The sequence below is a fragment of the Trematomus bernacchii genome, unplaced genomic scaffold, assembly GCF_902827165.1.
Source record: "Trematomus bernacchii unplaced genomic scaffold, fTreBer1.1, whole genome shotgun sequence".
Classification (NCBI taxonomy): Eukaryota; Metazoa; Chordata; class Actinopteri; order Perciformes; family Nototheniidae; genus Trematomus; species Trematomus bernacchii.
Window position 1 is genome coordinate 7,330,525 of NW_022987803.1, and position 26,461 is coordinate 7,356,985.

General features: G+C 39.2%; 2 protein-coding genes across 2 annotated transcripts; one reads left to right on the forward strand and one right to left on the reverse strand.

Moving 5' to 3' along the window:
• Positions 1–10,459: 10,459 nt before the first annotated feature.
• On the forward strand, positions 10,460–13,929 carry il17a/f3 (interleukin 17a/f3). The gene is given in 5 exon segments (XM_034150676.1): positions 10,460–10,509; positions 11,670–11,860; positions 12,449–12,532; positions 12,534–12,593; positions 13,430–13,929. Coding segments are annotated over 5 exon segments (477 nt in total). The 5' UTR covers positions 10,460–10,500; the 3' UTR covers positions 13,563–13,929.
• A 484-nt stretch (positions 13,930–14,413) lies between these two features.
• Positions 14,414–25,935, reverse strand: stmn4 (stathmin-like 4). The gene is made up of 6 exons (XM_034150840.1): positions 25,837–25,935; positions 19,434–19,496; positions 19,070–19,165; positions 18,654–18,859; positions 17,448–17,639; positions 14,414–15,935 (listed from the first exon to the last, which is right to left on the reverse strand). Exons 2-6 carry the CDS (start codon positions 19,444–19,446, stop codon positions 15,876–15,878), a joined length of 567 nt encoding a protein of 188 aa, XP_034006731.1. The 5' UTR covers positions 19,447–19,496; positions 25,837–25,935; the 3' UTR covers positions 14,414–15,875.
• Between the last annotated feature and the right edge of the window lie 526 nt (positions 25,936–26,461).

Here is a 26,461-nt window from a genome sequence, read left to right on the forward strand (position 1 = left end):
TTCCACTTGTCTTGTTTTAAGGGGTGGCATGGGATCTGTACATGCAACATAGAATAGGTCCACATCATCTGAGGGCTGGGAACCTGGAGATTATAGTTGATAAAATTGATCTGAAATCCCTCTTTTATACCACATTAAGACACAGACACCTTGAGGAACACCATGGAGCAACATTTGCTGTGATTTGGTGTTTAAACATGTTGGCATTTGGAGCTGTTTTTCTATTTTTGGGAAATTCTGGAAAATGCTCTGAAAACCTTGTGTTGTCAATATACATAGTATATTCATGCATCCTCTGGTATCCCTCAGGCTGTAGTTTGTAGCTGACGAGTCTAATGAGGTTTTGATTATCCTCACAACAGCTAATTGTATACAGCATGGTCAAGTTTAGAAAAAAATGGTCTCTAAAATAAATATTATGAGCTCTAACATCACATGAATATAGTAGGAGCTCTGCAAATCCATTAGACTCTCAGGTGTTCGGACACTTTATGAAATTGCAAGACTTATTTAGGGATATCATCATCCAGAATATATTCAGATATACGCCATAATTAGAATCTAAATTGCATGATATTTGCATGGGATTAAGGTGAAGTAGGCATGTATTCTGAATGTCAATGAACCCCTGTGGATATGGCATGGCAGTTTTCTCCTTGCATTAACTTAAAGGTGGGGTAGGTAATTTTGGAGAAACCAGCTCGAGATCGCTAGAATTTGAAAATACACAGCCGGAAAAATCTACCACTTCCTTACAGAGCCCCTCCTCCAACACACACGAACGCGCACATGACCAATGAGGGCACGAGATAAGTTTGTGCACAGATGGAAGGCTGACAGGCAGGTAGGCCATCCAGTTATTTTAGCCGGGCCGGCTAAAATGATTGGTCGTGCTTTTTACAGCGCCACGGCTTCCACAGATTACATTTTTTTATGTATTGTCAAAGCATTTAAGATATTCATTGCTATCGGGATGTTAAGAGCATTCCATGGAATATAACAAAAAGTGTTTCTGAAATAAATTACATACCACCTTTAACCAAACTTATAAGTTATTGAGCTAACTTCTCGTCTGGCTAGCATCACGTTTGGTGACAGAGTGTCGCACCCTTTGGAAGACAATGTCCACGTTTAAATCGTAACGTATTTGACTTTATATTTAGGCAGTGGCGGTTCTAGAACATTTGACATGGGGTGGCAAAGGGGGGGCAAGAGGTCAAGCCAGGGTGGCATGGGAGGACGACAGTACGTGGTATTTTATACTGTATATATAACCTATTTATTGTTAAATCATGCCCTAACACAAGTGTTCTTAATGCACAAGAGACACAAGGTGTTCAGACAAACAAACTAAAATATAGTATAAAACAGCAGAAAACACTCATGATACCCTAGAATTCTGTTTACTGTAAGTACAGTAAAAGTACTTAGTTATAATTAAGTACACAAATGACATCACCCATCTCTTAAGAGAGCTAAAGGCGACCTGTGCAGCAACACATTTCAATCAATATTTGTCAATACTAAGAGCCGCTAGATTGTGCTGCTGTAATGGAATATGCATGACTATGGCTGCTTCTCAGGTCGATTAAATGGAATCCTTGCGTCCCTCACTTGCGTCGTTTCCCTGTGTTTAGTCCCTCCCACCAGGGAAGCATAGAGAGACGCAAGGAAACCACGAGAAGCACGGAAATGAGTTTTAAGAGCAATGGGACGTCCTTTCCTCCGGAGCGTCACGTGAAGCGACGTCCGTTTGTGATGACACCGCACAGCTAATGTCTGACAGCAGCTCTGTCCCAAGCCCCCAGGAAGTGCGCCGGACTCTGATGAAAATATTCGTGCTGGCCAAACGGCGGTACTACACTTCCTTTTGGTTGCCAGGCCCGGAAACACTTTTTCCCATTGACTTACATGGGGAAAGAGTGGTCTGTAAATCGTTGGATAATTTTTTTTAAACTAAATAAACTACCCAGTATGAACACTTGTATAGCCCTTATTAAAAACATTCGTTCCTCAAGTTGTAAAATGTGCTAATAACGTTATTCTGAGAGTTATTTCCCTCTGTATTATGAACGCGCATCTAACCCACGGGACCGCGCCGCCCGGCACGTTCATGTTACGTGTTCAGCACTACATGAGTTTATCTTTACCCATGGATGCACAATAAGAACGGACCCATATCGCCTTACTGCCAGCCCACGGAGCTGTAATAATGGATATATTGCACATGTTTGCTGTAATTCATCATTTGTAAAATATTATACTACATGGGCTGTATGATTAAATCTTGTACCGTAAATGTTGTATTAAATAAAGTTAATATTACCGACATAGATTAACGTCCCTGTAGCTTCTTATTGCACTAAGAAGCTTATTGCACTGTATATATATATATATATATATATATATATATATATATATATATATATATATATATATATATATATATATATATATATATATATATATATATATATATATATATATATATATATATATATATATATATATATATATATATACAGTGCAATAATTCTTTCATGCTAAATGAAGCTCTGTTGCTTGGATATCACTAGATCCTGTTACAGCGTAATATAAAAGTACATAACGATTGATGTGTAAATTAGCATAATTACTAGCTAACCGCTAGCTGCTAACTGCCGCCTCGTTAATATCAAATCTATCATAACAAACATTACCATGCTGTCATGAACGTGCGGTGTTGTTACGTGTACGCAAATTGACGTGCTTGATGTGAACGAGCATTTTGGGGGGCATGGTTAAAGTTGCGCATGCGCTATGAGCGCACATACGGGTACTTCTCAGGCATGCCGGGTAATCTGTGACGTTTCGCTCTCTCAAAAGTTGGGCCATTTTATCATCATGCGCGAATGAGCAACTCTCATAGGAATGAATGAGGCCCCGCCTCCCACGCTGTATCCAGTTCTTATTATACATCCATGCTCTGTCCCCGTTACACCCTGCCTCTGTTAGTACACATTTACTGACATATACATTTGTATCATCTGTTGTAGAACCAAATAAATAAAATAAAATAAGAACTAATTCTCAAAAAGATAAACGCCATTCTTAAAAGGTATAAACGAACAATAGTTAGATTAATATTGATTAGAGTGCACAATAGAAATAAAATAATTCAGAGAAGAAAAAGAGATATGTTATCTATCAAAACCCAGTTAGATTAAAGGTGGGGTAGGTACGTTTGAGAAACCGGCTCGAGATACACTTTTTGTTATATTCCATGGAATGCTCTTAACATCCCGATAGCAATGAATATCTTAAGTGCTTTGACAAAAAATCCATACAAAAAGTTCATCTGTGGAAGCCGTAGTACTGTAAAAAGCACGACCAATCATTTTAGCCGGCTAAAATAACTGGATGGCCTACCTGCCTGTCAGCCTTCCATCTGTGCACAAACTTATCTCGTGCCCTCATTGGTCATGTGCGCGTTCGTGTGTGTTGGAGGAGGGGCTCTGTAAGGAAGTGGCAGATTTTCTTTAATTATTAATTAATATTGTTCGTTTCTACATTTTAAGAATGGCGTTTATCTTTTTTGAGAATGAGTTCTTATTTTATTTAATGTATTTGGGTCTACAACAGATGATACAAATGTTTGTGTCAGTAAATGTGTACTAACAGAGGCAGGGGTGTGTGTGAAAACAACGGGAACAGAGCTGCTGTCAGACGATCAGCTGTGCGGAGTTTCCTTGTGTCTCTCCATGCTTCTCTGGTGGGAGGGACTAAAAGCAGGGAAACGACGCAAGTGAGGGACGCAAGGATTCCATTTAATCGACCTGAGAAGCAGCCCTGGTCTCTTCAGTGAACTCTCTTTTCCTCTTCCTCTTTCTGTTCGTCCTGATCACTTCTCAGATAGGCCTATGTCTTTTTGTTGTTGTTGTATCACTCCAGCTACTCTGTCCTGCAAGAGTCTACTTTTGAAAAGCACTGGTACAAATGCTTGTATAACTTTACACGTTAGGGCTATGTAGCTAATAAGTAGCATATAATAAATATATAAGTATTTATCAAACGCACACAGGCAGCTGTGTTTAGATCCAGTTTGACGGTAAAGGATGTATCCTGGTTTCATTTATCAGCCTCAATGCTGTGATGTGTAATATACGTGGATTTAATAGTAGCCTACCGCATAGTTTAGCAAATAAAGTGATCGATCTCCCAGCTAGCGCTGTCTGTGTAGTATTTTGTACGTAACGCCCCAAACAGCGACCGTCTGTTAAACGCTATCGATTCAAACGGCAGCGTTTTATTAATATTTTGTTTCAAGCTCTCGTCCTTATTAAAAACAAAACCAGTCGAAGGGGAAATGCTCCCAGGGGAAGCTGATCCTCCTTCAGGTGCTGGGACAGCTCGCTCCTTCTCTGCAGCTGTGTGAGCCGCGGTCTGTGTGAGCCGCGGTCTGTGTGAGCCGCGGTCTGTGTGAACGCCGCTCTGCAGTTTATTGCAGGGCCGTAGCTAGGTTTTTAACGGATGATATTTAAAATGCTTCTTTGGTTGCTTGAGAAGCTTGTGGGCATAGTGTAGGTTTGTTTCTACAAGTACAGTTTTAGGGACACAAAAGTTAGGGGGGCAGCTGGGGAGGCAAGGCTCTACAGTGGGGGGGTAGCTGCCCCCCCTTGCCCCCCCGTAGATCCGCCCCTGTATTTAAGCTTATTGTTTATTTACACACTATATATCCTGGGGAAATCACTCCTTGCCTAATGAAATGACATGCTGCATTGTTAAAGTTTTGCAAGCAACCCTTGCTGTGTATTACTTTGTTGTGCTTGTGAGATTATCTAGAATCTAGATACTTATCAGAGAGGATGGGGAACTTTGCAACTTCCCAGAAGAGCCCTTCTCAATTGATGAAAGTTCTGCCCGTGTGCTTACAAGAAGCATTTCATTTGAAATCCCCAGAGAGTCCAGTTAGTGCTTTGTGTGGGAGGCAGGAGCCACAAAGTTCATACACCACCCCTCCCACCGCTCTGCTTCTTCACACAGCACATTTCATCAGCTTTTAGTGGCATTATATCTTACGTAACGGGGGATACACGACACCCACACGACGAAGACCAACAGTCTCTGACTTTCAGGTGCGTAATGTGACCTTAATGTGGCTCCGAGTCAGTGAAGAGGAACCCCAGACAGTAGCTAGAAACCGCTTCCACCATCACCCAGTGAACAGAGGCCTGAACCTCTGCACCCCCACGCTGACTCAGATCACACATCCTGCCCCTTCCTCGCTCCTCTCACAGCAGAGCAGATTTACTTTCAGTTTGATTTCAAACCGGGTGATAATTGTTGCTTTATTTACTTTATGAAGTAAATATTGGAGTTCTCTTACTATAGTGTTGGAATGTAACAATCTACAAGTACTGTCCTTGTGTACACATTTGAAGTACTTACCTTTTCATGCTACCTTCTTCTATGGAAATATTCCACTCATCAAACCACATTTTTCTGATTTAGCAAACTTTTCCTTTTTTTTTTTTAGCAAAACATATAATGCTTATGAAATGTGTTTTTTTTAAGATATAAACTGCCCAACATTATATTCAAGTACGGCTGAGATTTGCTACTTCTTCTTTTAATTATTTGAATTTCCTTTAAATAATAAATCATTTGAATTTGTTTCTCATCATTTTGAATGTTTACTATTGTTGGGCAAATCTCTCAATGCCAGCATTAATGCATGAGAAATAATAGTTTATTTACATTTGATATAATGCAATAACAGTCATTCGGGGAACTTCTTTCTACATTTGTATAAGTTCCTTTTTCCCTAGCTTTACTAATGGTGAGTTACGTTTTTAATGCACAACTTGAAACTGATATATTCTCCGTGTGGTATTACTACTTTTACACAGAGGTGGGAGAAGTACTCAGATCTTGTACTTAAGTAAAAGTACCAGAGTGTAGGCAGACTCTGTTTCAAGTAAAGGTCCAGCATTCAAAATGTTACTCAGAAGTACACAAATATTAGCATCAAAATACACTTAAAGTACCAAAAGTAAAAGTAGTCATTGTGCAGATTGGTCCATTTCAGAATAATATATATGATATGTTTTATAATGATTGATCATTAAAGTGTTCTCAAAGCTGGTAAAGGTGCAGCTAGTTTGAATGACTTTGTATACTGCAGGGTAGCTTGTCAATTTACTCCAGGTGGAACTAAAGTCTGATTTAACACTTGATTAGATTTCACATCATTCATCCAGATCTGTAAAGTAACTAAAGGTATTAAATACATGTAGTGGAGGAAAAGTACAAAGTAGCAACACTTTAAATGCTCAAGTAAAGTACAAGTCCCTCAAAATTGTACTTAAGTATTTCACTAAATGTACCAGTTACTTTACACCTCTACTTTCACATTATTAAAGGATCTGAATAAGTTCTCTTTTGGCCACTTGTACCCTAACCCTCAACAGCAGAGTGGCTGTAATAGTATAAGTGTCTGTATTGAAGCCGATGGAAACACTTTAGAAGTTTGCTTAGAGGTCCTTTATGTATTTGTCTTTTCTGAAAGCAATGGATCAACATTTAGGGAAAATGTGCTTTCCTGTATCAGTGGGAAGATAGATGGCACTTTCATATGTGTCTGTTATCCTTTCTATTGTCTTCGTTTTCCCCCCCTTACTTTGGTGTTCACGGTCAAATTTGACCGGTCCTGTTTTAACTGGGGGGGGGGGAAAGGAGGCGTGTGGTGCAGTGGGTTCTGTGTTGGTGTTCGGATCAGGGGGTCACAGGTTCAAACCCCACTGCAGGCAGCATGTCGTTGTGTCCCTGAGACACTTCACCCCAAATTGCTCCTGGATTGTCCACAGTATTGAGTATGTAAGTCGCTTTGGATAAAAGCGTCTAACAAGTGACATGTAATGTAATGTTTGTGTGTGTGTTTTATCTGATCCGGATGGTTACTAATTCCTTTTCTTTATGGCGGTGATTTTTGACCGGGAACACCATAGGTGTTACAAAGTTGACTAAATCATCCAAAATTCAATGAAAGTGGTGATCAGCGATTGTATATGTTCAAATGTCTACTGTGAAGGATATCATAAAGCCTTAATGCAATCGAATGTAAAACAAAAAAGTTATGAGAGTAGTAAATCGGTCAGATTTGACCCGAAGACCACAGGAGGGTTAAACAAAAGGCTACAGCAAGCAGCTGGTTAGTAGTCAACAGACTGAAAGGCCAGTCTGGATCAACAACGTCTTATTGATATAATATCATCATTTATTTGTTCATTATATTTTGTATTATTCATCTGAATTTCGAAACACTTTCTTTTTAAATGTAGACGAATACAAAGTAAAATATTTGCCTTTGAATTGCAGTGAGGTAGAAGTATAAAGTAGTACACAAGTATATCCATGTGTAACAAGTGACTCATATACAAACCTTTATCATGTTAGCATCTGTAAGAGACTGCCCTCCAACGATTTCGCTCTCATATTATAAATTCATCCCGCAATCGTTCTCTAACTTGATATTCTGTGTCTTGTGCTCTTTGGTTCCTCCTTCTTTTTATCTGTTTCAATAGGCAACATTATCATTTTGTCTTATTTGATTTATTAGGTTATTTCTATTTTTCCCATGCAGTGTAATGGCTTTCCCCCTAAACATGTATTATCTATTAGTTGGAAGTAAAGTATTTTACACCATGCTTGGGGTGAGCAGATATATAAATGCATTGTTTTAAATTGACTGACATTTCATATCAAGTCAAACTTTGGAAATATGGCTGCTCACTGTTATGTAACAAAAAGCTGGCTGAAAAGTCCACTAACAATTATCTGTAAGAAAGGAAATAAACTGCTACTTGGCAAAATAATATAAAAACATCTAGAAATGTTAAAAGACTATATTATACAAACTGTAGAAAAATAAATCTTAGTAGCCTATTTGCACTATTGACGTTACTGTAGAACAGCACACCACTGTTTGAGGCTTTCAAATGTAAGATGTATTGTTTTATTTTAACAAAGTGATCTCATGATTCCTTCTGATGTTATTGCAGATCTGCTGTAAGCTAGCTAGCTACTGTAGCTAACATAGTCATTTCCAATATACTGACAAAACACTAACAATCATGGGCGGTTCTGGGGGGGCCAACAGGGGCCAGAGCTTGGACCCCCCTGTGGCCCCCAATAAAGAGAATACATCTATGATAATGCAATTCACGTCAAATATGAAGTTACTGTGCTGTAACCTGGGCCAAGTTAACGTAGTAATGTCATTGAATACATTGAAACTAAGTTACTGAAACAAGTGTTGTGACTAAAACAAATATTAAGAAATAAGAGCTTAAGAAAAACTGAGTTTGGCTGTATAAATAATGTTTTAATTTTTTCTATCCCAAACTTCTTTTAACGTTTTGTATCTTGGGCCAAAGTAACTTAAACAAAACATTGTGACAAAGTCATTGACACAAACTCTGTTACTAAATCAAACACCAATAATGGTATTTTATGTTTTTTTAAGCGCTTTGACTTGATACTAAAAATGTAAAATCTCCTTCTTTCTGAATTAAATGTGCCCCTCTCATTCAATTATTGCTTCCCCCAGTAAAATTAGTCTCGAACCGCCACAAGATTATTACAAAACATTGTTGTTTCACAGACTGGTGAATGTTAGGATTCAAATATATTTTTGATTTGCACTGTAACTTTTTGCTATATACAAAAACATGCCTTGCATTGCTTTAGGATTTTATCTGACTCTGAATATTACTGTCAGTTGATTTATCCTAAATTCACCAAAACGTAACATTAGACACCTCATTTGCATGTGAAAATAATGTTTAAAAAAACTCGATAAGAAAATAATAATCATCTTCATGGGGAAGTTTCTATTTTACACAATTAAAATGTAGAGCCTTTAATATTTTTGGAAATTAACAAGACATTTCTTTAAAGGATGTTTTCTCAGAATATTTTTTTCATATCCTAAATGTTTTTCCAAATTTAAATCAATTATCCTTGGAAATGTAATAGTATTTGATGTAAGAGCTTAAGAAAAACTGAGTTTGGCTGCATAAATAATGTTTTAATTTTTTCTATCCCAAACTTCTTTTAACGTTTTGTATCTTGGGCCAAAGTAACTTAAACAAAACATTGTGACAAAGTCATTGACACAAACTCTGTTACTAAATCAAACACCAATAATGGTATTTTATGTTTTTTTAAGCGCTTTGACTTTATACTAAAAATGTAAAATCTCCTTCTTTCTGAATTAAATGTGCCCCTCTCATTCAATTATTGCCCCCCCCCAGTAAAATTAGTCTCGAACCGCCACTGCTTACAATGACGAAACAGACTCTGACAGTGGCAGCTGGCCCAAGTTGGTGAATGTTTTCTAAACACTGTGCATACAAAGTTATTGAAGATTCCTTTAGGTGTGTTTTGGCACCGTTTTGGCACCGTTTCTGACAATGGACATTTTTTGAGCCGTTGTAGCGTTTTGCACCTTTTGGCCACAATACATTTGACCAGGAAACCCATTCTCACTGTATAAAAGATTATTACAAGCTTCAATAATAGATGCTCATCACATGTTTTTACAAAATAGAGAAAGGCACAGGTGGATTTTGCAGACAGTTTGAGGTGTGCTTGTGAAACCTGTCCTTCCTTCAGTGTACATCCAGAGCAGCCGCGCTCCAGTTAGCTGGCTCTTTACTCATACAAAGCATGCAGAGAGGAGATGTTATCACACGTTAGTAATTCTGCTTACCAGAATTCTCACCAGCATTTACTTGACCTACATTGTTTACGATTCGTTAACGTGTAGGAGTGTTACTAGTCATTTGTTTTATACGACTGGGAAAAATAAATCACAGTTGAGGCTGTTAAAAAGAGTTTCTTAAAGGTATACGGTCACCCTTGCAGGCCTCAGAGCTGAGATCTTTTTAACAAGACAAATACGTTTTTACTTAATCTCCTTTTTGTTGATAAAATGCCCTCTACATTTTTTTTTCTCTAAAGATTCAAAGATACTTTTCTGTTTTTGCTTTCAAAACACATTTTAGGCCTTAAAAGTAATAAGTAATCTGTCACAATCAGCCACAACAAAAAGGTCCAAAGTTGAACATTTTCACACCCTTTTGCGAGATCAGACACATGAAAGTGTAACCTAGCTCACACTTGAACATTTCACACAGCTTTTCCTATGTGCTGTGACTTCATTGTGACATAATGGGGTCAAGTAAAGAAAGCATTTATGAGAACAAAAAGGTACAACCGATCAGCAGAAGTTTTTCCATTTGTTGTTAGGGAATTATAAAAATGCATATGAAGTGATGGAGATGTAAATGGATATGAAATTCAGAAAGCATTATCTTATCTGTAGATTACAATCAGGGACAGTCATAGTGGAAATGCACCGCAGCACACGCCAGCGCAGCCTGCCTGCATATAAACAGAGGATGGAGACGCAAGGAGAGAGAGGAGCGCCCAGTTACTCCGCATCGAGACGACTCAATCATGCTGCTGGTGAGTGCTTTCATTCTACCGACGATCAAGATTACTTTAAGGTTTATATTCTACAAAATGAATGCATTTTTCATCAAATATGCTCACATTTTATGAAAAATTCATGTTTAATTTTACTTTGAATTACGAAGTCTTCCTCATGTTGAGAACATGTCTTTGAGGTCAATTCAATTGTATGCAAGATTTCACATTCAGACAATATAAATAAATGAATGAAGTAAAAAGGTTAAAATAGGAATAGATACAGTATATCACAATATATGTACATTAAGTCAATTACTATGTTAGAAAGTCTGCTCACCAGATTTCTCACCATTTTCTTGACATACGTACCTTGTGTATACTGTGCTAGTGTCTAGGTGTAGTTACCAGTCTTTGTTTTATATGACTAGGAAATATAAATCAAAGTGGAGGCTGGATACTGTCTATAGGTCAGATCCCCAGATCAGGCCTTAGATCCCAGATGTTTTTATAGGACATCCAAAATTAGTTTTTATTTAATGTGGTTTTCTTTGATCAAATCCCCTCTGAATATTTGTTTTCCTGTGTAAGTCGAAGAGTACATGCTTTTTTCTGCTTTTCCTCAAAAATATATGTTATGCCTTAAAAGTAAGAAGTAACAAACTGTTCACAGCCACATCAAAAAGGTCCACAGGTGAACATTTTGACACCTTGACAGGTTTTCTTATGGTTTTCTGAAATGTTTAAATACGCAAATCTAGGGTGGCTGACGGGGGCCAATGAGTTACAACGGCCCAAAACACTTCAATTATTAGACACGTTCTGCAGTTTCAAATACGATTGCATATGATAAAAAAAAAATCAGGCTTATATCAACTTTGGGGAATTTAGGAGAAATCTAGAGACATTATTACAAATGAGGTTAATAAAATAGACACTTAATTGTGTATTTTGGTTGTTTCTTTCTGGCCATAGCAGTTATGAGAGCAAATGAGCCCAAACTCTCATAACATTTTTTGATAGTTTCTGGTAATGAATTTAATTGATTTAAAAAGGAAATCCAGCGTAACAATAACACAGAGACAGAAACGGGGCTAATGAAACATTTCTATTAGACAACCTCAGGTTTTCTCTTTTCTCCACCCTCCTCTGGATTTATCTTCAGCTGCTGTGTGTTTATCTCGCCTCCTCGTGTTCAGGTGTTGAGAACTGTGCTGCTGCTGGGCCTGGCCTCGTTGTTGCACGCTGCCGGGGGAGGCCAGGCGGTGAGCTTGAGTTTGGGGAATGGATCCAGACTGAGGCTGGTGATGGATCCCTCAGTGCAGAATCAGCGCATCAGCACCTCTGACTCCTCCATCGCCAACATGTCTCTGTCTCCGTGGACGTACATGTGAGGAGACGTCGCCCAAATATAAGGGCCCTTGATGACATTTTTCTTGTTGCCGAAAGTGTGCAGTGTTTATACCTTCAGTTGTCATTTATGCACTTTGAAGGCGAGACACCACAGGAAAAAACATTGTTGTTTCACAGACTGGTGAATTTTAGGATTCAAATATATTTTTTATTTGCACTGTAACTTTTTGCTATATACAAAAACTTGCCTTGCATTGCTTTAGGATTTTATTTGACTAACTCTGAATATTACTGTCAGTTGATTTATCCTAAATTCACCAAAACATACACCTCATTTGCATGTGAAAATAATGTTTCAAAAAACTCGATAAGAAACTAATAATCATCTTCATGGGGAAGTTTCTATTTTACACAATTAAAATGTAGAGCCTTTAATATTTTTGGAAATTAAAAAGACATTTCTTTAAAGGATGTTTTCTCAGAATATTTCTTTCATATCCTAAATGTTTTTCCAAATTTAAATTAATTATCCTTGGAAATGTAATAGTATTTTATGTATAAGTGTTTTTATTGTACCACATTCAAAAGAAGCCTTGAAGATAATATGTATTTCCTTCCCCTGCAGAGACTCCTGTGTGCCCTCCCGGTGGCCTCAGAGGATCTCTCACGCTCAGTGCCTGACCTCTGGCTGTCTGAGCCTGGAGGGGGGGGGGTGAGGACGCAGCTCTGGAGGCCAGACCCATCTACTACCAGGTCCTCGTCCTCCACAAGTGAGCCCCTGTCTTTGTTTTGGCCTCCGTTTTTGTTTCTAATGCAAGTTACAGTGCTACAACTGTTCTTGTGTTTAGGGAACGCAGTACGTTCATTGCGTTGGACGCGTGGTCTGACACAACATGAAAATAACTGCTGGGCATTCAATTAAAGGCAGATTTCCCATATAAAACATTTTTTTATTACTGGATATTTTTTATGTATACCTACCAGTAGGAAATTAGGTACATATTACCTCATTTTTATCTTAAGAGCAATTTTCACTTCCAGCCGTTCTTGTTTGAGATGATTTATTTGCTTTCAATCTTAATTGCTTTATTTTTTCTAAAGGTTTTTTTTTACTTTATATTACCCTTTCCATTCTTATCTTGTGGGCCAAGGATTTTTTTTTTTACTTAAATTTGAATGTATTTCAAAGTTTAAATGCTGGTTGAAAATGTAGTGTTTTACAGAGAAGTGGGATTTACACAAACACAATCAGGAACAGGAGTTTATTTCTTTCTGGCATTTATTACTCATGTAATTGTACATTATGGGATGCTCATCTGTTCATCAGTTGGGAACAATTATTTTTTGTTAGACATTTTTTATTTAAATTGATATAGTGTTCATTAGTCAATGTCAAACACAGAGACTAAACACATAAAGCATTGTCATTTTGAACAGATGTTGCATTCATTGGATTATACTGATTGGATTTATTTATTAAATTGACTTTTGCTTGTTTCTTTCTTTCACTTTCTGCGATACAGTTCAATTAATGATTCAATTTAATATCTCATAATGACATCATCTGTATATTTTCACCTTTTGTTATTTTCCCATCCCATTCCAGAATCCTAAGGCCAGTGCACAACCACAAAGCAGGAGGGAGGAAGAGGAGGCAGTTTGACTTCAGGCTGGGGACGGAGGTGATCACGGTGGGCTGCACCTGTGTGAGGCCCAGCGTCGTACCGCAGCGGCCATAACAGGACACTTTGGAATCCTTTAAATAGATGTGTGAAGTTTACAAAGACAACACAATTATGACTCTTCCACTTTCTAGTGTGAGTAAGCCTTTTCATTTAAGCCAGTTAAACTTATTATAAACCGATGATTTGTGAATTGCAAAGAGTGTGTTTCTGTGCCCCCTAGTGGTGAGGAAATGCTTAATGCAGCTTTCATTTGACATTTACTGTATGTCATTTTCTTATAAAAGGGGTAGTTGTGAAATATATATCGTATGCTATATTAGTTTTGGGGGGTTTGGTCATTTCAATATTTTTTTCTTTTCTCTTATATTGTTTTGTAATAACCCTGTTTTTGTTTAATTGTTCACATCATGAAAAATCTTTAATAAAGTTTTAAAGCCAACTGTGATGTCTAATTGGGCTCTGAAATGTATTATATATATTTTTCGAAACAACAATATTATTTGTATTCTGTAATTTAAAAGTACACACTATAAATTGTTTTACTTTATATAGTAATCATTTATATTTATGCCTTGTTGTCTTGTTTTATGGATTCGACCAATTAAGCAAAGAAAGTACATTTGAAAAAAGGGAACCAGTGTATAGTCTACTTAAAATCGTTTGTATTTTCCTTTATAGATACTAAAATTATTATCTAGCGTCTTTATTCAAATTAGAACTGTAGTTTATTATCTAACCTTTGACTTTGATTCATATTTTGTTATAAAATGTAATTTCAAATATAGATTGAATTCTTATTTATCATAATATATTGGTTTGGAAAAACTTCCCCAACAACCTCTAGCAAAAAATGCCTGTACGTAACCTGAAAGGCAAGACCCAGGGCAAAGAAAACCCAGTAAAATGTCAGTGTGTTTATTTGCATGCAAAACATCCAAATATGATATCAATCCACGAATGATGAGAAACAATGTGTGAGTTCAGTCAAGCCGTTTTTACTGACCATGCCAAATAAATACAATCAATCCAGCCTCGAAGATATACAGCGATACACAGTTACAGCAAGTACAAACCCCATGTTACCACTCCCCAGCTACAGTGCAAACATTTTAGACATTTCAATCAAGTCAGTATGACTCAACAACTCGAGCAAGTTTCAACTTTCTGTTTCGGTTTACTTTACCTTTGGAAATCATAAACTGACAGTCAGAGCACATTTACACATGCCAAAGCAAAGGGAGAGCGCTGTAAGCCAGAACCCCCCCCCCCCCCCCCCCCCCCCCAAATTCATCTTTTCAAAATCAAATTAGTCCAAATTCTGAACTGCTGTGACTCACTACTCTTTGCGATGTTATTGTTGTTTATACTGTATATTCCTGCTGTCCTTCATGTGTGCTTTTGAGTTGTGCTTAAAATTAAGAGTGCAATCAGTGCTCTAAATCTAACAGTCAAATGCAAGTCACTGATCTACAACTACACTACCGTTAGAGTTTCACAAAGAGCCTGAAAATACAGCAGGGCTCCCTCTGTTTCCAAGTTTTTTTAATTCCTTTTATTCCCCCTTCGCGCTGCGGAAAGAAACGAAAGCCTGATTCCTCATTTTATATTCATAAACCAAGTCGTGAGATTTACTGAGGTCTGAGACGTCCAGAGACAGCAATCCCAAAAATTGTGCAGTGAAGAATTAGCATGGCAGACCAAGGGAAATCCATTTTTATTTTTATTTCAGAAACAGCAGAAGGGTTAGGGTCGTGTGTACTGACGGGTACGTTTTTTCTCACTGGTTGTGACTGAACTACATCTGTGTGTCCATTTCTTTATAGCACATCATGTTTTAATTGGTAACAATTTAGATTACAACTCCCTTTTCCATAGTAATAGTCTGATTGGACATCAATGGTGTTGGCCGTGTTTCTGCAAAATTGTCAGCATCATCAAAGCATCATCAGGAGAAACAGCTCGGCTAACGATGCTAAAATATGCAGGCGGTTGTCCTTTCCTGCAGAAATGAAAGGTATCATTCAAATTGTTACCTCCTCCTCTCTTGATGCAGCTTTTATTCTTCACCAAACAACCATTGTCGCCCCGCTTTTAAAATTTGATTTGTTTTCGATGCAACCCAACCCCCCTACCCACTTTCATTTAGAAAAAAGAGATTTTATTTTCGGATTTCAACATCAAGCGTCGGCTAAACTTTGTACAGCTTGTTCAGAATCGTTAGAGCATACATCAAATATGAAAAAGCTATCCCCTTTGTTCGAGTTGCTTTTGGGTTTCTTTCTTTCCTGCACTGTTTTGATTCCCTTCTTTTTTTTACCAACTCGTTAAACTCCCGCTCTTTTTCCTTTCATCGTCTTCTCCACTCATCTATCGGCAGGCTTCCTCCTTCATCTCCTTGTTCTTCCTCACTTCCTCTGCGTGTTTGTCCTGCCAGACAAACACAGAGACATTGCAACATCAGAGTCAATAGCATGCATGAATACATTAGCATTAATGAGGCAGGAACGACTGTTCATAAAACTTTGAACAGGGGAATTACTTAGACTGGGGAGAACTAACAACTATTTTCCGCCCTATATAATATTCATCATTACTGATCAAGCTTGTGTGGAACATTAAAATAGAAATGAAAACCCAGTCTAAGATACGGAAGGCACGCCTCATTTGCACACAAAAAACCCTCCAATATCAGGTCTCAAAATGAAAAGAAATGTATTTGAGAAAGAATCTTTAGTTTTAGAGGTGCGAATGTGTGGATTTTTTAGTTGAAGCTCTGGACAGAGCCAACCTTGCAGTTTTCCCTATTTCCATGCTAAGCTAGGTTAGCTTCATGCTGCTGGTGGTCAAATATTGGTGACAAGTATGGAGCTAGAGCGAGGAGACCATTACCTTAGCTTAGCATAAAGGTTCATTGTTGTTTTTACATTTATGTCTCTGTATAAATTAAATAAACACAGATTAAGAGATGTAAAAAGGTCAAGTTGCTCTGGCCTTGAGTAGTATCAATCTTCACCTGTTTTCAGTCTTTATGCTAAGCTAAGTTCGCTTGGTGATGCTGGTGTACAAATATAGGCTACAATTATGGAAAGGAGTCTTTTACCCTAGCTTAGCATAAAGATCATAAATTGTTGTTTTTACATTGCTATTTCTGAATGAATTATGTATTATATTAACACAATGCAAATTGTTAAGTAGTCTGATTTAGATATGTAAAAAGGAAATATTTTTTATTTATTTAAGAGACAGTTAACTACCTGTTTCCTCTGTCCAGTTGTTATGCTAAGCTAGGCTAATTGTCTCAGAGCTCTAGCTTTGGGTAGTATCAATCTTCTCATCTAACTTTTCGTTTTTCGGCAGTGACATTATTTTTAAAGGAACAGTTTCGACATATTGGGAAATAAATGTTTTCACTTTCTTAGAAGATAGTTAAAAGCGAAGATTGTACCACTGTCATCTAACTGTTTTATAGGGTGATAATAAGCATATTTCTCAAATGATGGACCCTTTCCTTTAATAATAGCCTACCCAAATTACAGTGCACTATAGATCAAGTTTGGGCCTAGGCGCCTAGCATTAAACATTTGACTTTCTGCACTGAAAATAACTTCATCATAATGTTGGATTCCAAGAGGGGGATCGCACAAGTTGAACTCCCTGGAATGAGGACTGGGTTACTGGATACCATACATTTAGCTGAAAAAACACTAACCTAACAGCAAGAGTTTCCAGGAAAGAAAAGATTGCAAAACTTGATCTGTGTCTATGATTCATTTCTTCCATATATCTGCTGTGCTAGGTCCTGACTGATTACAAAAAATACTGAGAACAAAAGTCCATGAATTCATCATCTTTTAGTTATGCATGAGAAAAAGAAATATGGAACACCAAAACCGTTCATGACTATTAATACCATCCAACAATGGTTTTAAATGATCATACCTTCTCCTGCAGCCTCTCCAGCATGGCGGCCAGCAGGGCCTCCCTGTTCTCCTTGTTGGCCTCCATCTTCTGCTCAAGCTTCTCCTTGACGTTCTTGATGAAGTTGTTGTTCTCCTCCAAGGCCTTCTGGATCACCCCGCGCTCGTGCTCTCTCTTCTCCGCCAGGTGCTTCAGCAGCTCAGCCTCCTGGCACTAGAGGGAGATAGAGAGCACAGAGGGTAAATCAACTTTAACTGCAGATGCTAAATAAGTTATAGGCTAATGTGTTAGTATGTAAAAGTGCTTCTTCTTTGAGTGGCACAGATGATTGCTCTAAAGTTAGTTTTTAAAAACAAAAAAGTAATTTACATTATTGCTGACTGTATATGCATTTTAAACAGCAAGGTTTCTTTAAAATTGCATGTTGTTAAACTTTTACTTCAATTCATCAACTTGGTAACACAGAGAGCGTAATTGATTGACAAATGTTTATTTTGTAGGTAACCTAAACGGTTAGCACTTAAAAACACAGTTCATCTGCATCCTCAGGATTGTGTAAGTGTAAATAAGTTACATCACCTTTTTCAAACTAAGCCCTGCCCACTACAAACCATGGAAAATAGTGTGTTGTAAAAAAGAAAAACTGAAATGTCCAATAAAAGAACCAAAACTGTTTATCTTGGCAGAATATGGTGTTTTTATATTGAACTCCATTACTTATAGTCAGAAGCTGATAAGAGGCTGAGAATATACATTTTCAGGGCCTTTAATGCAGCTAATAAACACATGATTATAAACGGAAATGTGTGATGTTGCAGGTGTGTGTGACCGCTTTGTTTTGCAGGACACATTCTCTGTGCCAGCTAATTTCCCTCTCCCCTCCCCTCCTCCCCCGTCTCCCCCTGTCCTCTTAGCCTGATGAATATGATCTTTTGTGAGTGTGTCCTTTCATGATTGCCCTTGTACTTTCATGTCCCCCTTTTCATCTTCCCGCCGCTTGTGTTTCCTCCCTTCCTTCGCATCAACTCCAACACTCCCTCCCTCTTTCCTTTCATCCATTTCCACCCTATTTCCTCCCGAGTTGATAAATCAAGCTGCCCACAAAGAGCGTTGTCAGATGTTTGACAATGTTTGAAAGAGCTACAAATAGGGTTACAGCTTAGGGTTAGGATCTGTCCAGTTGGATGATACAAGCACCCAACCCCACCTCTTCTCAACTCCCCTCACCTTTCGCCTCTCCTCGGCAGCCTCCAGTTTCTTCTGGATCTCCTCCAGAGATGGGTCTCGGCGCTGTGGCATGGAGGTGTTGAGCTCTGGCACTCCGTCAAAGGACGGGGGCTTGAGGATGACCTCGAAGGCCTGGCCAGATGTCCTCTTGTTCAGCTCAATCACCTCCACGTCTTTGATGACGCGCCAGCCCAGGTCCACCGCATCTGTGGTGTTGGGTTTTGGCCATGTTTAGATAATGTAATAATAATAAGATAGAATAACACTGTTACACACCATCAATGTGATTTGTTGTAAATTGTGTGGTTTGTGGTGATCCATCCTTCCATTCTACATGGTTCTGCATGGGAATTATAGTTTGTTCTTTTACCAAAATGACTAGTGCCTCCATTCGTGCAAGAGTGACTTCTCTTTACCTTCTGCCTTGTATGTAGGTTTGTCTGCAGTCTGCGGGTTGAGGCAGGCACAGAACAGAGACACCAGGGGGAGCTCTTTGACCTTCTCTTTGTAGGCTGAGGACACAGGCACACACGCACACACACACACACACACGCAGATACACACGTTTTGTTAGGCTTGACATTGTGTTGACTAACTGAATGATGGTGCAATTCTCCTTTTCAATGACAGTGACACGTCATTCTTATTATGTTATCATCACTGTCACAACACTGACAAGATACATGGTTCAGATAATAAACGTCGCACAATGGAATCATAGTGCAGCATATACAGTAAAGGGAAATGGGAGCAGTGACTTTGTGCTGAGGCTGCATTTACCTGCCAGAGTCATCTTCTCGCTGTGTATGTAACTCTCCAGTGATGCTGAAGATCCTTCTCAGTCTGCCAGAGAGGGACACAAAGAGGCAGAGGGGAATAAAGCAGCAATTAAAGGTCACATCATGAATGTGAGAAGCAGTGGCTAAGGACAGATTTTGCCAAACCGCAAGCTGCATAGCGCTTGTTTTAGCACCTCCCATTAAGGTTTAATTCGACCAATCAGAGAACATCAGAGGGTCATTTTCCCAAGGATAGTTTGAATACCATGACATACTGGGGACATTAAAGCAGGGAAGTAAATTCGAACTAATCATATACAAAATATTATCAAACACAATATCATAGGGGTCCTCATCAGATATCTATGATTTCTTCATGTGAACAAAAAAAAGCCCATCCCTCCAAAAGATTAAAACAAGAAAGGTTGACACATGCCCCTTTCAGACTAATGCGGTTCCAGGGCCGGTTCGGAGCTAGAGCCTGATAAGCACCGGTTTTTCCTGTTCACACCGCAGCGGAGCCGGCTAAGCACCAAAAATGTTTCGGTCTAGAAGCAAGAACCGCATACGTCACGCTTACGTCGGAGGGGGGCGAGATTAACCTGAGCTAACAGTTTATGGCGAGTACGGCAAATAAAAGTTGTAACAAGCAGTAGCGCTGAGCAGTGACTAGAACGCAACCACACACTTATAAAAAAAACACACTTTATAAAGTCAGGCAACACTAACCAGGCTTTGTGTGATTCTGTTTATTTGTACCTTACTTCCATCCGTTCGCTGTTATTGATCATTGTGGAGAGCAGGCAGACGTTTTGTTTTGTATTATAGCAGCTATCGGATGGAATCAATACATGGGCTGCACAGGTTGTCATGTCCGACTATCACAAGTAGAATCATAGTGAAAAATACGCCGGTAAAATGTACCTGTAGAAAACGGCTTAGCAAGTAGTCAGTTTAGCTTTGGTTGCTATGCTAACATCACCCATTTTATACCAGAGAAACTTTCATAACAGCGTTGTGATGCCAAACAGCGTCAATTCAGACTGAAACACATTCACTTATGGGGAATTGGGGATATGTCTCAGCTGCTTGTGTGACAGTCAGACAGTGAATACTTTACAGCGGCCGCTGCCGTGTGAGTTAACGGGAGAATAAACTCCGGTGGAAGAGCAGCACTGCAGCGGTCGGTAAATGCCGCTGAAACACATTAATAAACAATGAACCACGGCACTCTGGAGAAAAGTGTAAGGTTGGAGAAGTCGTTATTTAATTTAATCTGGCTTCGTATGATTAAAAGTAACACGATCATCGACTCGACACAGTCCCCCGTTGTTGTTGTGAGCGGCGCCGTTGGGGAGAAAATCAGCGACGTAAACGGTGACGTCATGACGCCCAGCGGCAGCACCAGTCTGGCTCTGGGCGGTGTGAACAAAACGGGGGCTGAAAAGAAAAACCGGTTCCGAAACAGAAGAGCACTAGCACGGAGCTAGAACGGGAACCGCGTTGGTGTGAAAGGGGCAACAAAGGCACTTTAAAATTTCATTCAGTGAAAAATTGCATTCTTGTCTACCCTCAACACACCAGTGATCAGGAATGCTATGTCCAATCTTATATCAGTCATTTATTTTGCTTCCCAAAATTCAACTCTGAGAGAACAGACTTCGAGACATGTGAATATATTCAGTTTTTTTTAACAAACTTTAAAACCACTTTAAAAAAACTTCCCTTCTCACGCATTGAACAATTCAGAATCTATGCAAATGCAAATATTGTATATTTCAAAATGTTACTGTAAATACTAAAAGATGTCTTCTACTTCAGTTTTCATCCACATTTTGTGATAATCCGAAATAAACCTACTTTTCAAAAAAGTGTGAATTTGAATTTTTGGGTGTACTTTTGAGTGTTCCAAACCCATGTTTTTTTTATGCACAATTTGAAACAAGGCATAAAGACAGGGAAATGGAAAGACACTAAAGGCTGTGTGTCCACTGCATGGTAGGCTTAGCTGTATTCGACATGACTCAGCGTTTTTTTTATCGCCTTGAGCTGTGGAAGTTGTGAAAAGTACCTGTCACGAAGTATACAGTATATTGGTTGATGTTTAAGGCTAGCTCAGGCAAAAGTAGAAGGTGAAGTTAAAACGCTAGAGACCACTGATTGGTTAATGAAAATAGTCACGGTGTACTGTGGTAGCCCATTTAAATGGCCACACTGCCATCAATAGCAACCACATTTCTTTATTTAGTTGTAGGGTCCCACTGTCTGAAAAAGTGCATTGTCACTGGATTTAAGTTTACACTTTCACAGATCAGACCATGATGGGTTACATAACTACTTGTGATGGCACAAAATCCTGCATGTATGGACACACATTATTCCTGGCTCTTTGTGTTGCAGTGAGTCACAGCTGGGACACAAGTGGAAGAAACATCAGTCATTAAAAAAAGCAGGAGGAAAATATTATTAACAAGCGCAACATCAACCATGACATCAGCCTGTTTCACCACCTGCTGAAAATGTAAACCTGAGTGTTGTAATGAGAGCAGATGTGCCTCTGTGACGGTGGCCTGTTAATCATTTCAAACCACACTCATTAATTTTCATTCAAGAGTCCCTCAATTGAATGAATTCAAACAGATATCGAGTCAAACTGAATGACACATTACACTTGAATATCTGTTGTCTGCTAATTGGATCATATTATTATGTGAGAATCCAGCAGTGCCTACAATGATGACCTTTTCACAGCTGAGTGCACACACTCATTAAGATTAGCTTTTAAATTCTGGTGTTCAGTATCATAAGCACACTCATCATGTGGACGCCCTCCAGAATCAGGTGTTAAAGCAAACAGGCTGAGGAGTAATAATAGATACAGCAGTTTGAACATATTTCCACCACAGGGTTAGACATCCCAATGGTTCCTGATGTGGGCCCAATTAAATTTAACATCTGTCTACCAGAAATATCCCACCTGCTTTCAACTACTTTCCCCTTCAAAGATAGGGTTTTACATAGATCATCATCTGAGCTATAGGACCCACTTAGAGAGGAGTACACGCTGGTACAGTGGAAGGCAGAATGCAATACAAGCAGGAAATACACTTTGTCTGTGTCAGCCTTGTTGTCCAACATATAGGAATATTTAATCTTAAATAAAATGTTGTTGGGCTAAAGAAAATGTAATGGCAAAAATGAAACTTAAAGGTAAAATGTCGACAGCATTCATGTTGCTAGAAGGTGAGTAGCCTGTGTTAACTTGGCTATCAAGACCATTGTAGGTTGCTATGGCTGGGTTAAAGGAATTGTTGGACAATCTTCATTATGTGCTTCTTTAGTCACAAACCGTAACAATTATGAACAACAGTTTTTCTATCTGTCAAGCAATCTGTGCAATATCTCTGCTTGTTAATGTGCACCTTTTATAGTATCCACTATCCACAATACGCCAGGAAGTAGCTCCTGCAGTTCACCAAGGGGGAGTTATAGCACACCATTTCCAATAAAACAATTAACAAACAAGATACAACATGTTCATTTTGTTTAAGTTGGTGTAGCCTATGTTTGAACCTTGGAAGGAGCTATGCTAACTGTGGCTTTGACTATTAATGCTAAGCTAATCCTTGCTCCAGCGTTAAAGGGCCCATGTCATGCTTTTCCGGTTATTACCCGTCCCTTTGTGTGTTAGGAAGGTTTTTATGCATGTAAACGGTGTGCAGAGTCAAAACCCTCAAAGTACACCCTGTAGCGAGTAAAACTCTAACACAGAAAATACCTCCCCAAAACACCTCGTTGGAGATACGTCACTGCCCATTTGATTCTTCCATTTCGTTCCGGGTTCGGCACGACATCATGCCGTACCCGGAACGAAATGGACCAATCCGTGGAGCCGTTACGTTACGTCCGCGGAGCCGTTACGTTAAGCCCCCGCTGATTGGTCCAAATGGACCAATCCACGGACTTCCTCACACACACTCTATGTGCAGGCAGCTCTGCTGATTTCTCCTCCCTGGCTGCAGGCTGATAACAGACAGTTGGGATTGCGGCGAAATTCTCTCTGCAGACCCATTCTCACAGCGTTTATCAACCTTTTTCTTACTCAATATCAAGCCACACTTATTGTTTTTACTTCGGATGTGAGTTTGTGTGTGCTCAGGATGAGTTTGGCTGTGTTTCGCTGTGTATCGCTAAACAAGGAACACCTCCACGGAGCTCAGCGCGATTCACAATGTCCCGACCAATCAGAGCACACTGTGCTCACAGGGAGGGTGGGGGCTGGAGCTATTGGAGCTCCAACAAGCCGTTAAAGGCAGAGAGTGAAATTCAGTGAATACACGTAGTATACAGAGATGCTGTATGAGAAACCAATGTGAGTTTGGAAAATTGCACAGTATAAATCTATTCTAGTAGACCTCAACAATGGAATTATGATCAGTGGAAATGGCCATGACATGGGCCCTTTAAAGCTGACCCCACTTCTAAGCCTATCAGAAAGACCTCTTTACAGGAGACGTTGCAGGATTGGTATCAATACATGTAACTCTCATCTCAAACAATTTCTTAAAACTTGGAACATTAGCTTAGCTAACTAGCTAGCTACCTACCCACCCAGATAACGTAATCTGTCAGGTCTGTCTGTCTGTCTGTTTGTGTGCCTGCATTTTAAGCAGTTGTTTAGCATGTGACATGCCTGAAGCTTCAGAGAGTGACATAAGATTACTAATGAGACAACCAAAGACAGAGAGAAGTCTAATTTCAGTGTGGAGCACATGCTCACCTGACCAATCTGACATGGCTCCCTGTGGGAGTTAAAAGTCAAGGACACCCACGTGTCATAACATAAATGTTTGCCACACACACACAAGACACACAACGCATGCACATACACACACGCACACACAGCTGCTTCTTATCTAATGAAACCACTGAGGCAGCAAATCAATGGATGCTCTGCTTCCTGCAGGAGCAGTGCTCTATTTCATGTGTGTCAATGCAGAGGGAGAACAACTTGTAACTTGTTGGTCTTGGTGCACTGGGACATTTGGCTCAAAATGATTTGAATTTATCTTGTGATAATCATGGAATTTTCATCCCAAAAGATCACCACCTTCTGAAGGTAATGTTTCTCTTTTTCTACAATTTGGTCTAATATATAATAATATCTACAGTTTATGAGAACACGAAATAATTGCATTTCTCTTAGGTGGCTGACACATTTGCAAATATACATGTTCGACTCACATCCATCACACTGCGAGCAAAATGGGCAACAATAAATGCTGGAAGCAGCAGACATATGCCGATTCGTTTTTGCATGGAGTTCAACTTTGGTGAACTGTCAGGTGTATATTGTTAGATGAGAATAGTGATACATATCTTGTGTCTTCATGCTTAATGTGAAGCTATATCAAGCAGTCAGTTAGCTTATCTTATCTCAGGTTAGCTTAGCACATAGACTGGAAATAAGGGGAAACTAGCCAGTACCTCGTTAGCTCACAAATTACCTTGCTGTATATCATATGGTTGTGGTCAATAAATGAAATCTCTTTAAAAACAAAACTATTTTGGGCATTGTTTCCAGAAAAATAACACATTTAGTAAAAGGGACTTAAACTTCAACATATTATCAACCTTGCAGTAGTTTTATTTTTTACTTGAAAAAAATTCTGAAAATATATCAATTTTTTTTCTTCAAATTTTCAGCACATTTGATTTTTTTCACGATTGACTGTTTCCATGGGTACAGTCCTTGATGTACCTGTATACACTTTCATATATTTGCATGAATCCTGAACATCATCTTATGGCACCTGTGCCCTAATAAAAGTCTAATAATAGATTTCTTATAGGAGGAGCAGTTAAACAGACTTCAACTTCACACCATACTTTCAATACAGCATACCATTTGTATCAAGACAATATCAACATTTGTTAACACCCAGCTATATCTGGCATTTTTATGAGCCAATTTGATTTGGGTTGGATGGTTGGTTTTTACAGAGATTGATTTTATACATTTTTGTCTCCCCATCTTTTGTAATACCTGCACAATGCACAGCACGAAAACACATAGAAACTAAATTCCCTCTTCTTATATATTTCTCTCTCCCCTTTCCAAAAGCAGACACAAAGCTGTGTCTGCACATATGGAGGATCAATAATAAATGACACCCGTTACACAGCTTGTTTGCGGGTACACCGAGTTCTCTCCCCCTCTCTCCCCCTCTCCCTTTGCCTCCTTCTATGTCAGCAGGTGCAGTGCATCATCACCCTCGCCCCTTTACGCCCTTCATATACACACAGTCACAAACACACACAACGAGGTACCTTCAGTCTTGCAATAAAACACAACAGAACAGAAATGTAATGCAGGTATGTGTGTTTTTGCAATGCAGACTTACCCCCCTCTGTCCCTTTCTCTCTGCTGCTGCTGATGGACCGGTGACTACGGTTACCCCCGTCTGGCTGCACGGATACAGGCGCCGGGCAACAGCATCAGCAACAGCCTCAGCACTGCCTCCATGACATCACCTTGGAGACGTCTTATTGGCCCGAGCCACTGCCAGCATCCAAGGCTCTCAGCCAATTAGAGCAGAGTGGAAGGATGGGGGGGAGGACCGTCAGCTCTTTGTGTTGTACCGCAGGGTGGGTGGAGGAATCACTGTTTTATTCTGTGGTGCAGGAGTGTGTGTGTGTGTGTGCATGTGTGTGTCTGAATGTATATTATGCATGATGTTGAGTTGAGGGAAGTAGTGTGATAAATTGGTGAAGATTGGTAGACTGGGTGTGTGTGCATCTCAGCAGGGGGCCCAGCTAGGAGGCACGCACAACACTAAATTATTTAGATCCTAAGGGTAGAGTATAGAACAAGCAAAACACATTTTGTATTGTGAAGCACATGCAGTTCATTTTATTCAATATTTGCTATTTTTGTTGTGAGCACAAATACAAATTTGTGACTTCTGCAGGCTTCACCCAGGCAGCACCTTGCACCAACACATAATATATCTTGTAGTGAGATAGTTG